This window comes from Spermophilus citellus (assembly GCF_964194105.1).
Source record: "Spermophilus citellus genome assembly, chromosome: 16".
NCBI lineage: Eukaryota > Metazoa > Chordata > Mammalia > Rodentia > Sciuridae > Spermophilus > Spermophilus citellus.
This window is the reverse complement of record NC_138196.1, coordinates 58,885,647-58,901,598: the sequence shown is the minus strand read 5'-3', so window position 1 is coordinate 58,901,598 and position 15,952 is coordinate 58,885,647. Positions and strand designations below refer to the sequence as shown.

Sequence of the window (15,952 nt, the reverse complement as noted above, 5' to 3'; positions counted from 1 at the left end):
AGGCCCAATAGCAGTGACCAAAATAATCCTTCAATTGCTAAAAGTTTACTTAACTCCATCATAAATCCTACCCAAATTTTCAGTTTTTATTAATCATACCACATTTTAAATGCCTGTATCATTTATTATTGAGTCTTAATTACATGCTAGTTGTCATAATTTATGTATGTAAGTATTGTTTCTTTCAGAGAAGATAAGAATTTTTTTTATAATCTTTTAAAAATTTTCTTATAATTTTTAAAATGTATTATTTAATTTATTATGGTTCACTATATGCCAGCTACAGGAATACAATATAAAATTGAATAGTCTCCACCTTGCTCAAGATCTGAAGTGAGAAGTAAATGATTAAATAGATAAATAAAACCTGTGGATGGGTATGGATACACTAATGACAGTGGAGGAATAGAGCAGAAAACACAAAAATCTACCTGGGAAGGACAAGGAAATCTTTCTGAGAGGTAAAATTAGAGCTTCCTGTTGAAGGAAGTAGGAATTCATCAAAGATGAGGAAGGAAAAGGATTTCCTGGGAGAGAAACAGCACATGGGCAAGGGCAGAGGGAAAACACTGAATTTGGAGAGCTATGCATAGGTGGAGAGGATATTTTGTTCCTTTAAAAAGACATATTTAGGTCTTAAAAACCATCTAGTTTGGAAATGTGCTGATTGTTGGTTGCCAGTTAATGAGAATTTAGTGTTGTTTGCAAGCCAAATCTTTTTTTTTTTAAAGTTTTTTATTTTCTTTTTAGATAGAATGTATTTTGACATATTATACATACATGAAATACAACTTCCCAATCTTGTGATTGTATGTATTGTAGGGTTACACTGGTGGTATATTCATATATGAACATAGGATTCAAGCCAAATCTTAACACAGGCCTGCCTGCAGAGATATTTGAAGGGATGGAGCAAAGAGAGGGCACAAAAGAAATGAAACAACCTGTGATGGCTTAGTCTTGATAGAGTAAGCTTGCTTTGGGAAGAAAGTTTAACAGCATAGTTGTCATCTTTAGAACATAGTTGAAAAGGGTCATGTGATCAAATGAATAGTGGGGTAATTCAGAGAATAAATCAAAAGCTGGAAGAACCAGAGCCTCAGGGACAGGAAACCATGAAGGTGACTTTACCTAGGCTCTACATATATATAAGAAGTAAAAACAGGACATGCTGCTTCCAGCTTAAGCTTCTTAACTTCAACCTTAGGATAATAAGGTGTTTGTGTTTGTGGGTTTTTTTTTTTCCCTGATTTTAGCAGAAGAAATATATTCTGGAGAGCTCCCAGGAAGTGTTGGTGTTATAAGAGTAAAAATGTAGAGTAGAAGGAATGAAGTAGCATATGATTCAGTTGAAATAGAAGTTGAGTAGCAAGTTCTTTTTATACAAACCTTTAAATATACAAACCTTTTGTATATTTATACAAACCTTTTGTACAAACCTCTATACCAACCTTTTGCATAACTTTCTTTTAGTTTTATTAGCATTTATATTGGCATTTTTTAAAAATCTATTTTGTTTGGACAAAGAAAAATCAGTTGCTACCCATGCTAGTATCTTTTCTCCCTTGAGGAATGCAAAGATCCTCCACTTGTACTTTATGTCCCTCCCATTCCCCACTTGGGGGTAATCTGAGGTAACAGTGAAACTGATAATATTTGCAAAGCACAAAGAAGAGGCAAAAAGGTCCAATAGAAATCCTTGTGAATAACTCTTTGTGATTACCTTAATTACCTTGGTGATCAAAAGAAAAAAAGGATCTCATGAAAGAGGTAGAAGAATAAATGCTATAGCAACAAAGTGGTGAAGTGCTTGAGAGAGTTATTCAACTGAGTTGGAGAGGATGGTACCCTCTATAAGCCATTTGATTTGATAGCTGGAAAATTAAGATGATCTTGAAAGCTCTTTCTGTGGAATATATAGATTCCTATATTCCAAGGGGAGATCATTCTAAGCAAATCCTGTCCACATGTGTGTATAATATGAGGCAATGATAAGTAGTGATCACTGCTCTCAAGAAATACCAAACACAATAGAGGACAGATAATAAAAAGGAAAATTCATTCTAGATGGGATAAGGAGATTAAGTCCCTGAGGAAGAGATTGTTGAAAAGATCTAATGACTTGTAAAGATAGGGGGATAGGAGAAAAGTTTTTAAAGAAGGTAGCCTAGAAATCAAGAACCTCTGACTTAAGGGAGAGAAGAAGGCAAGGATGATTCACCAAAGCAGAAGGAACGAGACACAGACCAGATATCATGCATAGCCTGCTTGGGCATGGAAATAAGTTTCCATTTCATTTTGAGTATAACATGAAGTCTTTGGAATGTTTTGAACAGGCATGAACTCATTTAGATTTTAGAATATCACTAACTTGAAAAGTATTGACTGAGTGAGCTGGGAAACCCGCTGAAAGACTTCAAGCAGAGGGGCCATATGAACTGACTTGGGAATCACTCAAGCTGCTCTGAAAAAGTGACTGCAGGGTTATTGGAATGAAGCAGCAACATCAGGAGCTTTCAATAACAGTGCAGGTGGTGAATGATGACTGGTAAAAAGTGGTTGTATTTAAGATATTTTTGGAATTTGAGGAAGGCTTGAAACTTGCACAGTTTAGGGGGACTACTCTATGAAAAAGAATTAAAAAAATATGAATAGAGTTAGGTCCAGGACTAAGGATGTAGCTCAGTAGTAGAGCATTTGCATAGCATACCTGAGGCCCAGATTTATTCCTTAGCACAGACATCACAGGGGAAAAAAAAAAGGTTCCCATGTGACTATTTAGAATAAGAAGTCATAACAGATTACAATTTTTAAGTACCAGAAACTTCAGAAAAATAAGAGTATTATTCCTTCACTGCCTGACTCAGCATGTAATTGCCCTCTTCCATGTTTGGGCTACAGACTCCTTGATTGCTCTATCACATGACCACCAATCATATTGAATTTTTATTATCAGTGAATTAGAAAACTTTCTTTTATCCCACAGTTAGCTAATGAAAGTAATGTGTCTCTAATGTTTCTTATAATATTTTCCTCAAGCGCTCTTTCTTTTCTGCAAGGATACTTCGAATCTGTGGTTCCCAAACTTTAGGGAGCATCAGAATCTCTGAGTCCTTGTCAAAATACAGATTGCTGGGCCATCCCCACAGTTTCTGATTCACTAGGTCTGGACTGGAGAGCGGCCCAAAAATCTGCATGTCCCACTTGCCAGGCGGTGCTATCGCTGCTGGCCTGAGGACCTTACTTTAAGAACTTCAGCCCTTTTTTCCTCCCTCTTGCCTCAGATTTCCTTCTCTACCCTGCTGTTTGGGGGCTAAGGGTAGGGCACTGGAGTGGTATGTGGGTTGAGGGACCTTGCAGACTGGGTAAAGATGGCTCATGAACAAGGAGTGAAGCAGCATTTTTTTGTTCAGATCCTGGTACTCAAGGATAAAGACAGAATCTACCTGCTCCTTGACGTGACCAGGGCACATTGTTCCTGGATGATGAACAGATGTGGACTCCAGCATGCAGTTAGAGTTACTGGTTCCATTCTTCCTGTTCCCTACTTTTGATCGGTAGAGAACAACCCACTAAGCCATGAAAGGATAAGCTTCATTACCTTTATGGTAAATTTGACTCTGCAGCCGACTATAGGATTTGCTGATGGGTTGAATGTGGAATATAAAATAAATAAATATTAAGGATGACGTCCAGGTTTGGGGCCTGATTGATTAGGGCATGCTCATGCCATTTACTGGGAGTTACCCATTGGAAGATCCATGAATTTTATTTGTACTAGTTTTTTTGTGACTGTTATGCCAGATTACCACAAATTTAGTGAATTAAAGCAACAGAAATTGATTTGCTCATGCTCTACATTCGAGAAGCTTAACAGCAGCATCATTGGGACAATGATAAGGTGTGTGTAGGGATATGCTCCCTCTAAAGACTCAAGAGGAGAATCGACCTGTTGGTGGCTGCCCAAGGTCCTTGACTATAGTTGTACCACAACATTTTCTGCCTATTTTTACATTTCTCCTATGTAAATCAAATCATATCCCTCTGCCTCTCATAAGGATATTTATGAATAGGTTAAGGAATCGTCCAGATAATTTCCCTAAGTCAAGATCCTTCATTGCATCTGCAAAAGATCTTTTTCTTTAAAAAATAACAGTTTATAGTTTCCTGGGATATAACCTCATACAATTAAGAGGCCATTATTCATCCTACTACCACATGTGAGTTTGAGATTCCTGATACATTCCAAAGTGGAGATTGGGATGAATTTAATAGTGGGTGATTAAGAAATGGGGCAGTATAGGAAAGAATACTTCCGTAAGAAAAGGTGAAAATAATGAAAAGTTGAAAGCATACTGAAAGTCTGAAGGGCATTAAAATTGTGTTTACTTAATTATGAACAAATGCAACATACTGTCTTTCAGTGTAAATTAGTAGAGGGCAGGGATAAGGTGAGGTAAGCAAACTCTGTAGAAGGTCTGGTGTTCCATAGGAATAAGAAATACTAAGTGCATTAAAAGTCAAAGTAAGTAAAGATAAAAGAATCATAATGAGATGTATCTTTCAGATTTTCTCATGCTATTTATTATTTTACCAGATAAGCTTGAATTTAAAAACTTGGTATAATTGTATGTAAGGAGGAAAATGCTACAGAAGTCAAGGTCACCTTGGAAAGTCAAAGAACTCATGTTCTGAAATGTAAGATACATAGACTTTACCTGGAAGAGAGTTTTCAATATTAATGCTTGGAATAATGAGACAAATCCCTGATTCTGCTGTGGTTGCTTAACCACATGATGTGTTCTATAGACCTACACCTGTGCATTTGAGAGTGGGACTGTATCAGAGCTGTAGAAAGGCATTTTATATAACAACATATATTGTTATATAAATAGTCAATGAAGAATTCCATTTAGAAAATCATGATTTACATTTGTGGTTAAAAAAAATCAGGGTTGTTTTATTGCTTCTGTACTATTCTAATAATAATTAAGTTGAAAATATAAAGTGGTTTATATGAAGAAAAATAACACAAAGTTAAATATCTCTTTTCATTATTATAGATCAACTAACCCATATATTGCTTAGCAGATACCAAAAAGAAATTCTAGAGTTTCTAGAATTTTCTTTTTAGGGTACATGAGGTAATGTAAAATTTCTCACTAAATGTTTAGTGCTCTAATTTCTGCATGATATTTCTTTTTCTGATTTACTTGAATAACATTTTAGTTTTGCCTTGAAAAGTATTACTTAAAATATTTGTGAAATACTTCCTACTGGTTCAAAAAATAGCTCTTTGGCTCTAAATAAAAACTTTTATTTTTGACTTAAATGGCAAATCAGCATGGTTCAAGGTGTAGTTATGACATCTAGCTCTCAGTTATGAATTCTAAGCAATGAAAGAATTGGGTATTCATACTTTTGTAATTGATTCTAAAATACCCAGAATGTATAAGAATAAGGCAATGATAATGTTAGTAATTAATTTTTAAAATTTTTATAGCAAACTGCCAACAAGAAATACTGTAGTCAGTTGGACATCTAGCAGAAGGGATCATCTTATTGACTTGGTGGCTCAGAAGTCCGAAGAGCAATGGACATGTTCAGTCTGTACACTAATAAATAAGCCCTCTGCTAAGGCATGTGATGCTTGCTTGACCTCAAGGCCTATTGGTAAGACCGAATTTTGATTTCTAATTCATTGCATTTCCAAAAGGGTCATTTATACAAAGTTAGGTACATATCTCGCTTCATCTTGATATTCCATCACTAAGTCAAATGCTTTCTTTCTCAAAGGTTTAAAGGAATTGCCATCCTCTGCATGTAAACCATGCCAATATTCTGTTGAATATTTTTTATAGGGAGGGAAAACATGCTTGTGCTAAAACAGTATGTGCCTTTGTATCTCAAAAAACTGAGATGATCACATCTGTTCTCTACTGTTTCTAATGAATTATTCAATAAAGCTTTGTTTTATGCAGATTTCAGCAACTTTCGAGTTTGTTATTCAGTCCAAGTGTTTCATAAATTGAAAGGGAGGATTTCTGTAAGAATATCTTTGCAGGTGGAATAGAAAAATGCTGAATTTTTTCTCTTCTTTATCCTTCCTACCCTTGTTATTAAAATCTTTACCCAGACAATTGTACTGATTTCATTGAAATCCTTCAAAATAACTCTTTATAGCTCACAATTTCATGCGTTCAGAGAATGTAAAACCTCAGAGGAAACCTGTGATTAAGAACCATCTCATTGATGCAGCTTCTATTGTGTTCTCAAAGTGTTATTTCTTTCTTTCAATTAGAGATGAGAAAGTTCATTCTTGACTTAAAGACCTCTACATTGTGTTAGCTGTCATATTGTGTTTTGTTCCCTGGGCCTGCAAGGCGGGCATCACCCCTTGCACAGCTTTGCTAATAGCTGAAGGGACTGCGCCTCCTATTTCCATCCCTCCTTCTTCAGTATCATTCAGCAGAGCACCCTCAGAAATCCAGTCTTAGATCTCCACATTATTTCAACATTCTCAAATGCCTTTACATATCTCACTGTTTTTGTGTTAATTTTTTCTGAGTATGAAAGACATATATCCTTAACTACAATTTAGAATATAGTACAAATTCCAGAATCCCAGGATATTTTGTTGAAATGTTTTATTTGATAAATATTAAGTCTGTGTGATTCATGTTTACTTATTCTAAATAAGCCTTTTACTTGGCCTTGTCATTCACAGAAACATTACTGGTAGTCCATACTACAGAGTCTTCTGTTAACCTAAAGCTTTATGAGACATCTTCTCCTAATTACTACTGCTTTAATGCTTCGTCTAATATTAACAAAACTGAGAGCTGTATAACCTTTAAATGATTAAATATAAAACACTGCAAACAAAAATCTTTGTTAACTCCAAATCTGGGTCCCTATAGGTTGTTAATATTTTGCATTTTAGATAAAACTTCACTTCCTAACCAGAAAACGATTATAACTTGCCCAACCTAACTTTGCCTTATTAGTTCTACATATAAGTTCACTGCAATAAAGTGAACGAAATTTTCTAATCAAATGAAAAAAAGATGTTTCAAATAGTCAATATATTATATTTTTATGAATACTGCAGAATTACTTATCTCTTCTTTCAGATTCAGTGCTCAAGAATGAAGAAAATACCATTGTCTTTAGCAACTTGATTAAGTATCCTTGTAATAGCTTTGGAAACACACATACAGAAGTAAAGATCAACAGGAAAACTGTATTTGGAACTACAACTCTTGTCTTAACTGATTTTAGCAATAAATCCAGTACTTTGGAAAGAAAAAGAAGCCAAAACCAGGTACTAGACGGGGAATTTCAAAACTCTCTTCCTACAGACGTTTGTCTTAGTGATACACAGCACCCCTCCAAGGAGAGAACAAACTATATAACTCAACTATCTAACAAAGTAAACATATCACCTTTGGTCTGCTCTCAGTCTGAATTATTTAGTCCAGCACATAAAAAATTGAAAACAACCCACCACTCAGAACCAGATCTCAAAAGTTGCAACCCTGGATTTTCTAACAGGTATGATGCTTCTAACCTTTGTCTTTAAGATATTTGAATTCAGCTTTGTTTAAGGTATTTTTGAGATCTTTGAGGTATTTGTACTGCATTAAGTTTTTAGAAGGCAGAAAAATCATCCATTGCTAAGAAAGTTGAATTGATTTTGGTAATATAAGTCAAACACTGAAAAACCACTGTAGTAATTTGCCTGCTTTCACTTCTCTCATTTATAATGCTAGAGAAGGAAAGGAAATAAACAGATTTCCAACACCTATAAAAAGTTTTTTTTTTACCATGACCATGTGCATGCTTAATACAGAATATTCAGAAAATATCATAAGTATAAAGAAAAATGCTTAAATTGCCCATAATAATACCAGTTAACAATAACCCCTTTAACATCTTTTTATATAGAATACTTCTCAACTGACAGTGAGTTACATCCTGCTATCCCCAGCATAAGTTGAAAATGTCTTAAGTCAAAAATGCAGTTAATATACCTGCTAAACATCAATCATAGCCTAGCAGCAGAAGGACACTGAGTATTGGTTGTTTCCCCTCGCGGTTGTATAGCTGACTGGGAGCCGTGGCTCACCGCTAATGTCCAGCGTCAAAAGAAATTGTCTTGCTACATATCACCAGCCCAGAAAAAGATCAAAATTCCAAATTTGAAGTATAGCTCCTCCTGAGAGCCCACTGCTTTCACACCATGGAAAAATTGAAAAATTCTAAGTGCAACCATCATAAGTTGAAGACCATCTAAATTTCCCTACAGTGAAAAAGTAGTACTGGAAAAGACACTTTTATAAAAGTTTAGTAAGTGGCCTCTATTTTAGAAACAGAAATCTGAGATACCTTTAGTGATGTTTCTGTTAAAGAACATAATTGTATCTCACTCATCTATGTGGGATGGTATTCTCTATTTCATCCAAAAAGTCCCAAAAAGTATTCATGCTGTTTTTATATCTGAAATGAAAATTGTAATTCCCATTTATAAATACTACCTGATTGAATGTGTTTTATGAGACTACCAGCTCCATTTCCAGAAAACTTCAATTGCTGTTAACCAAGATACAGAAACTTGAATAAATAGTGTCATCTCTTTTCTCAATAGTGGCAGCTCCTTAATATTGGGACAATCTTCTGTTGGCCCTCCTTCCCCCATCTCATTTCCTCCCTTTATCTGGGATTCCTAATCACCATGATATGAATTTATACCTCCATCAGAAAGAGATATTTGCCCACAATTTTGTTTTCCAAATTGCTTATTTTTCATTTTGTGAATGCAGGATATTCTTCGCATGCAACGGGAGACAGAATTATTTTGGGGTGAATCTAAAGTAAATCTGGGTGGAATTCTGATTGCTAGCTCTTCCTAAGATTGCTGTGCTTTGCTAATAGGAAGATTACCTCCACTGGGCAGTGGATAAGTGGTTCTCCTAGACCAAAGTCTGGGAATTCTTAAAGCTTATTTCATAATATTTCTGAGACAGCTTTTGCTCAATACGTGCATTCAGATCAAGTTTCCTATCACAACTTTAAATTTATAGCACTTAATCCCAATGATTTATTCTTGACTTATTTTTCAAAATACTTTCATTCATAATCTCTTATGATAACTGATTTAACTCCTGTCCATGATACTTACATTTGAATTAAGCTATAGTGGGCAAATTTTTAACTTGCTGGGTAAATACAATATCTTTTCACTTTAACCTTTATTAGTGCCTCAATGATGGAAATTATGGAGGAATTAGTTAAGAATATCTGAATTGAGAAGCTATTCTGTAAGAGAAAATCATTTTGAACAGCTTTTCTGTTCTGTGACTTAAGTGAAAAGAAGTAGAAGTGATCATTTTAAAATATTGTGTCATTCGTTGTACCCAGATGAAATATCTTGGCATATTTTTATTTCCTTAGTGCTTTAAAAAATCTTAAACAATTTAGCTAATGAATCATGGATTTAAAAAAAACATTAATGTAACCTTAAATTTAAATGATATCTTCATAAGCCATTAGTAATAGAATTACATGATTAATCACAGTACACAGTATTACTTAGAAATGCTGCAGCCATGTGAATCTATTGAATATAGGAACACCAGGACTGAGACTCCACAATCAATCAAGATCAACTAGCAGAATAAATGTCAAGTGATGAAATAAATTCACCCAGCAGCCCTTCTGCACCTAGCTACTTTACAAGGAATAAATTGCAAATTACTGTCATTTATTTCATTTTTCTCCTTGTCTGGCAACTACAGTGTTCATCTTGTGGACAAGACACCTAGCAGAAGCTCACAACATAATACTATTAAAGCAGGTGGTCCACTCAGAATTTAGACCAAGTTAAATTTTTTGTTAATAATTACAGGGTAATTAATTTGGCTTTTGTTCTCTTAATTACTAGTCTCATCACTGCACTATGCATGCCATGTTGATGAGGCATATTTTTGGATCGGTCTTTAAATGTACTTGAATGTTATCCAGCTCCTGGATTATAAATTAGATAATTGACCAATTTTTAAGCAGATAAGAATAACTACTATAAACAGTTCTAAATCTTTGATGCAATTATTGTAAATAGAGAGCAAAATACAGTGATATATTCCCAAAGTCACCATGTGTTCTAGGTTGAAATTTTTCCTGAACTGATGCAAAGGATGATTTAGAAGAGTGAAATGACATTGTCAAGATTATTAGCATTTTCTCACTGCCATCAGTGGTGTGGAAGGTCTATCTCTAATCACCAGTGCTAGCACTAACACCTCGTTCTAGATTCCAGATCATCCTTTGAAGTTTTCTCTCCCTAAGGATTGCAGAATCACAGACAACTCAGGATAAGTCATTTACTTATTTTCTGTTTGTTTTAATCCTTGAAATAATCTCAGATGACAACATCTACATTCAATTGCACTGATTAATTGTAAATTTTTCCAATAGCATCTTTATTTATATATAAATGAAGTTTATATATAAATAAAGATGCTATTTGAAAAAGATCTCCAGGTTAAAGCCAAGTAGATTAGAAAATGTTGAATAAATTGTTGTTAAAGATGTCTGCCTTTAAAATTATATATAAAACAGGATTTTTTAAAAATCAACATAAATTTAAATGAATTTTATATTCAGCAAATGAATTTTAAAAGAATTGAGTAGTTGCAACAGAGAACACAAGACCCACCAGCCTAAAATGTGTTACTAGAAAAAGTTTGCCACTCCTGATATATTATGCCATTTAGACATCCATATTCAAAATGATAGACTTAATCATCAAAATCAACTATTCTCTATGCTAAACTTACCTATGAAAATGCTTAACTACATTTTAGAAAGTTTTAAAATAATGCTTGAAGCAAAGAGGAACCAAGATGTCCTCAATTAAGCAGATTATTTAATTATCCTAGATAATGTTTTCTATCATAAAATTAAGATTAGCTGTGCATATTTAGAGCCCATGTGATTGTGATTGCAGGTGGCATCCAGGATGTTGGTTACATTAACTCCATGCTTGAAACTTAATGTGCATATGAATCACCTGGGAAACTTGTTAACATGTAGATTCTGATTCCTTAGGGTTCTGGAATAAGGGCAGTTAATTCTGGTAAATCTAAGGAGCTCCAGGTGAGGCTGATGTTTCTGGGCAGTAAAACACACTCTGAGTACTAAGGCTAGGATAGCATATGACTAGTTTTTCCTTCAACTTGATACCAAGGAGGAAACAAAATGGAAGACAGAAATGAACCAGAGGTAAGACTTTGAGGCCCCTCTTTCCTCCTCAATCCTACCCTCCACTTTTGCCCCTCTCCTCAGAGAAGCATTAAGAGTAAACAATGTCAGCCTTTCCTTGGGTGTGTGGAACCCTGGAGATCTCCAGGTTAAAGCAAGTAGATTAGAAAATGTTGAATTAATTGTTGTTAAAGATGTCTGCCTTTAAAATTATATATAAAACTATGTTTTACATGTGTATATTTTAATAAGCATCATTTCACTCATTGCTAGTAATCTTAATTGTTTTTCTTTTTAAATTTAAAGAAGAACACTATGAAATCACTTTGATTTTTAAATCTCTCGACTTTTCTTACACTGTCTAGATATTCACCCTCTCTTCATGTTAAAATTTTAATGTTACCTCTTTTGGAGGCATTTTGTCAAATGGAAGGTTATGGAAAAGAAAAGCTCATTACTTCTCAGCTTTGTTTTTGTTGTTGTTGTTGTTGTTTGTTTTTCTTTCCATATTGGGGATTGAACTCAGCTGTGCTATTTCTAATTTGATATTATGCATCTCAAATATAAGCCACCACCCCTACCCTGGAAAATATGCCAGCAAAGTAGTGACTGGCTAAATATCTGTAATGGTTTCCTTAGTATTACCCATAGTTACTTTCAGTTTACAAATGACTGCCATAGGAACACCTTCAAAAACTGCTCTCAGAACGTTTAAGTCCATCCCAGCAAACATTTTTAAAGCAATATATTTAAGCATCAGTTTTAAAAGTAGGTTTAAACAAATTTTATTCCAAATAAAATATCATATTCTCTGAACATTTCAATTAGGATGCCTTGAGGCACTATTATAAAATCAGGTATCTGAAAAATGCAATTTAGGAAGCAGGTAAAAAAGAAAACTGATTTTTTATTTTTTTTTAAATAATTTAAGAATGATATTTGTTTTTCTTTAGAAATTTCCTCCCAAATAAGAAAGGATGTACTGTTTAACCTTAAAAACTTTTAGTTTTGTTGGATTATTTGTTTTGTTTTGGGTGCTGGAATGAACCTAGGACTTTGCACATGCTAAGCATCCACGCTACTTCTGAGCTATACCCCGAACTCCTGGTTTTTATCAATGTGAACACTTTTTCTTTTCAACTGGCTTATTAAAAGTCTATTATAAAGGCATGACGTAAAATATGCAAAACATAGAAAATTAAAAATAGCGAAGCTCTTTTTCAGAGAGAAAATTCTGCTTATACAGCTAGAGTACAAGGTCAACTCCTCAGCTTTGTTCAGCGAATACAGGAATGACCTCCAAATACTCTTGATTCTAATTGTGGGGGAGATAAAGCTTCCCTACTAGCTTCACAAAATACACATTTCTGCTCTTCTAGGCAGCCTGTTTCTTGCTAGAATATGATTGCAACTATTATAGTAGCCTTGATCAAAGAAAAGCATAGAAAATTGTCTTTAAAGTGGACAGTAGAAAGAGTGTCTCTTTGGCCTTGTCAGAGCCATTGATGAGAGTTTCTACCAATGAGAAAATAATTAGAGAAGATTGTGACTCTGCTTGCTTTATGGGGCAAGGGCCAGCTAGACCTGAGAATATTTTAGAGGAAATAAAACTGTCCACACTGAATACTGGGTAAAAGAAAACTGAATATCAGAAAGAGAACTTAAAATTTAATGTAATGGATACACAACAATTCAGCTGTCTTTATTCTTCAGAAATTTAATTTCTGTGCTTTAGATACATAGGTAGCTTGAGAAGTGAATTAGAATTACCTTGGAAAACAATTTAAAAGGCAGTTTGTGCAATTACCTAAAGTTCATGGTGACCTACTTTTTGATAGAACTCTGCTTATAGGAAAAAATTATAACAGGTACAAGTAGAATGGTGTGAATGATCCCCCTACCACTTTTGCTGTAATTATTTCATGACTTGTCATTACAGTGAACTCCAAACAAATACGACAGCTGGTCCTTGTACCTTAAATAATGGCGGCCCTCGATGCAGTAAACACAACCTCCGCTGTGTTCTGCGAGTTGTGAGGAAGGATGGTGCAAACAAGGGAAGACAGTTTTATGCTTGTCCTCTGCCTGGAGAAACACAATGTGGATTTTTTGAAGTAGGTGTAAGATTTATCAAGCTTACTATGTGTGTCATTGAATTTTGGTTATTAAAATGTAACAAACAGCAATGCTCTTTCAGTTTTACCTTTATATTTTAGCCATATTAGTATTCAGTCTAAAACCTGAATGTTGAATAATTTAAAATTCAAAGAGGTTCCGAGAAATAATAATAGAGAAATAATAGCTATTAGACTATCAGAGTATATCATATTTGTAATCACTAGCATAAAAATTTTGCCCTTGGTTCACAAAGATGGAAAGGTATTGACTAACAAGTACTGATATACTCATGTGGTTAATAATCCAAAATAAGAATTTGCTCTTTCTAACGTCAGTGTTCTATCAAACGTTTGGATTCATTGGACAGAGGTACATGAGGAAAACAATGTATATGCCTTGAATTTACAATAACCTTAGTGAACACCACTACACAAGTTTGACCAAGGGGGAAAAAAAGAAAAAGATGATAGCACTAAAATAATTTTGTTGTATTCCTTATGACTTTCCAGTCTATGATTGTGTCCTTGAAAATGAATCTGAATAGGAGACACTAATCTGGATTTCCTTCAGTCAGTCTCACTTTCTGCATTTCTCTCATTATGAGACTCACAGGCATAGTGTGAATCTAAAACTTAAAGGCACACACTTTTCCAAGTTACACTTCATCTGATATATAACTGAAAAATGAAAATACTGACCTATTTCAGTGCTGGAGCAAAAATTTTCTAGTTGGCTTATTAAAAGATAAAATATCTGTCTTCAATATCTTTCCTTCTTAAGAATTTCCTAGGAAAATTTGATAGTGATTTTACACCTCTGAACAGGATGTAACTCTATCCTCCTAAATCCATAAATTTTCTCCTCAAGAAGCTTTTAATAGATATAATGGAAAAAAATAATAATAATATTAGCAGTAATATAACATTCCTTCATACCCCTCTTGAGGCCCAAATAAGAATAATACAATGGAACCTGCCTAATTTGGATATGTTCCTATTGCAGTCTTTCTTTTCCCAAGAGACTCAGGAAGTTTAGCATTAGTGTTATGACAAATATTGGATCTTGTGATTTTTAACTTCAACTATAAGAGGGAACTCTAGTGATTACTTTATTACAAGATTCTGATAGTTTTCAATTATTCTTTTTTTTTAATAAAGGGAAAGAGTTTATATCTTCAGATATTTAGCAACTGTAAGCTCATAATTAAGACAATTTTCTGTGTGATTCAAACACGTGTAAAAGAGATGCTTCTTATAGGATAGAAACTTTATTTAAGGGCAACAAGTAATGGTTTATGTCTGTTTTACAATCAAATTAATAGCAATAGGAGTGAAGCCAATATGACACCAATCAAATGAGCCTCCGCCTGGTCTGTACATCACAGTAACTTGCTCATAAAGTTTACACTCCTGTGTTTTTGTTGTTGTTTCTCTAGTGGGCAGATTTGTCCTTCCCATTCTGCAACCATGGCAGGCGCTCCATCATGAGAACAGTGCTGAAGATTGGACCAAATAATGGAAAGAATTTTTTTGTGTGTCCTTTTGAGAAAGAAAAACAGTGCAATTTTTTCCAGTGGGCAGAAAATGGTCCAGGAACAAAAATTATTCCAGGATGCTAATATTTTCTCTTTCTGTAGAATATCTGACACTTAATCCTTTGAAACTTTTTTTTTCTTTATTCTGATTTCTTTTTTTTATTGTCATAAAAAATGCACTTATATACTTTGTATCATACATAGATGGGATATAATTTCTCATTTTTCTGAGTATACATATTATAGAATCACATTGGTCATACAGTCACATACATACATACGGTAATAATGTCTGTTTCATTCTACCATCTTTCTTATCCCCACATCCCCTGCCTTCCCCTTCTTTCACTTCCCTCTACCTAATCTAAGGTAAGGCTATTTTTTTTTTTGCATTATAATTCTTAATATACATATATACCACAATTTTTGTATTTCTGTTTGTATATAAAGTATGTCGACACCCAATTCAAGTCTTCATACATATACTTTGTATAATGATGTCCATCACATTCCACCATCCTTGCTAATCCCCTGCCTACTCCCTTTCCCTCCCATCCTTCTTCTCTATCTAGAATTTATCTATTCCTTCCATGCTCTCCATCCCAATCCCACTATGAGTCAACCTCCCTATATCAGAGAAAACATTCGATATTTGTGGTTTTTGGGGATTGGCTGGCTTCACTTAGCATTATCTTCTCCAACACCATCCATTTACCTGCAAATGCCATGGTTTTGTTCTTTTTTAATGCTGAGTAAAATTCCATTGTGTATATATGCCACAATTTTTATCCATTTAATCACTGAAGGACATCTAGTACATACAATCAATCAATAAATATATGAAAAAATGCTCATCATCTCTAGCAATCAGAGAAATGCAAATCAAAACCACTCTAAGATATCATCTCACTCCAGTCAGAATGGCAGCTATTATGAAAACAAACAACAATAATTGTTGGCAAGGATGTGGGGGAAAAGTTATATTCATACATTGCTGATGAGACTGCAAATTGGTGCAGCCAATTTGGAAAGCAGTAT

The 15,952-nt window shown here is 34.3% G+C and overlaps 1 protein-coding gene across 1 annotated transcript in view; it reads left to right on the top strand.

Moving 5' to 3' along the window:
- The window catches only part of NEIL3 (nei like DNA glycosylase 3), a gene marked incomplete at both ends in the record, with an annotated part of 47,109 nt that extends 32,111 nt beyond the window's left edge, over nucleotides 1-14,998 (top strand). The window contains 4 exons of the mRNA XM_081269493.1: nucleotides 5,504-5,673; nucleotides 7,134-7,554; nucleotides 13,202-13,376; nucleotides 14,816-14,998. Coding sequence (XP_081125619.1) covers nucleotides 5,504-5,673; nucleotides 7,134-7,554; nucleotides 13,202-13,376; nucleotides 14,816-14,998 — 949 coding nt within the window. The remainder of the gene's footprint in view (nucleotides 1-5,503; nucleotides 5,674-7,133; nucleotides 7,555-13,201; nucleotides 13,377-14,815) is intronic.
- Nucleotides 14,999-15,952: the final 954 nt, after the last annotated feature.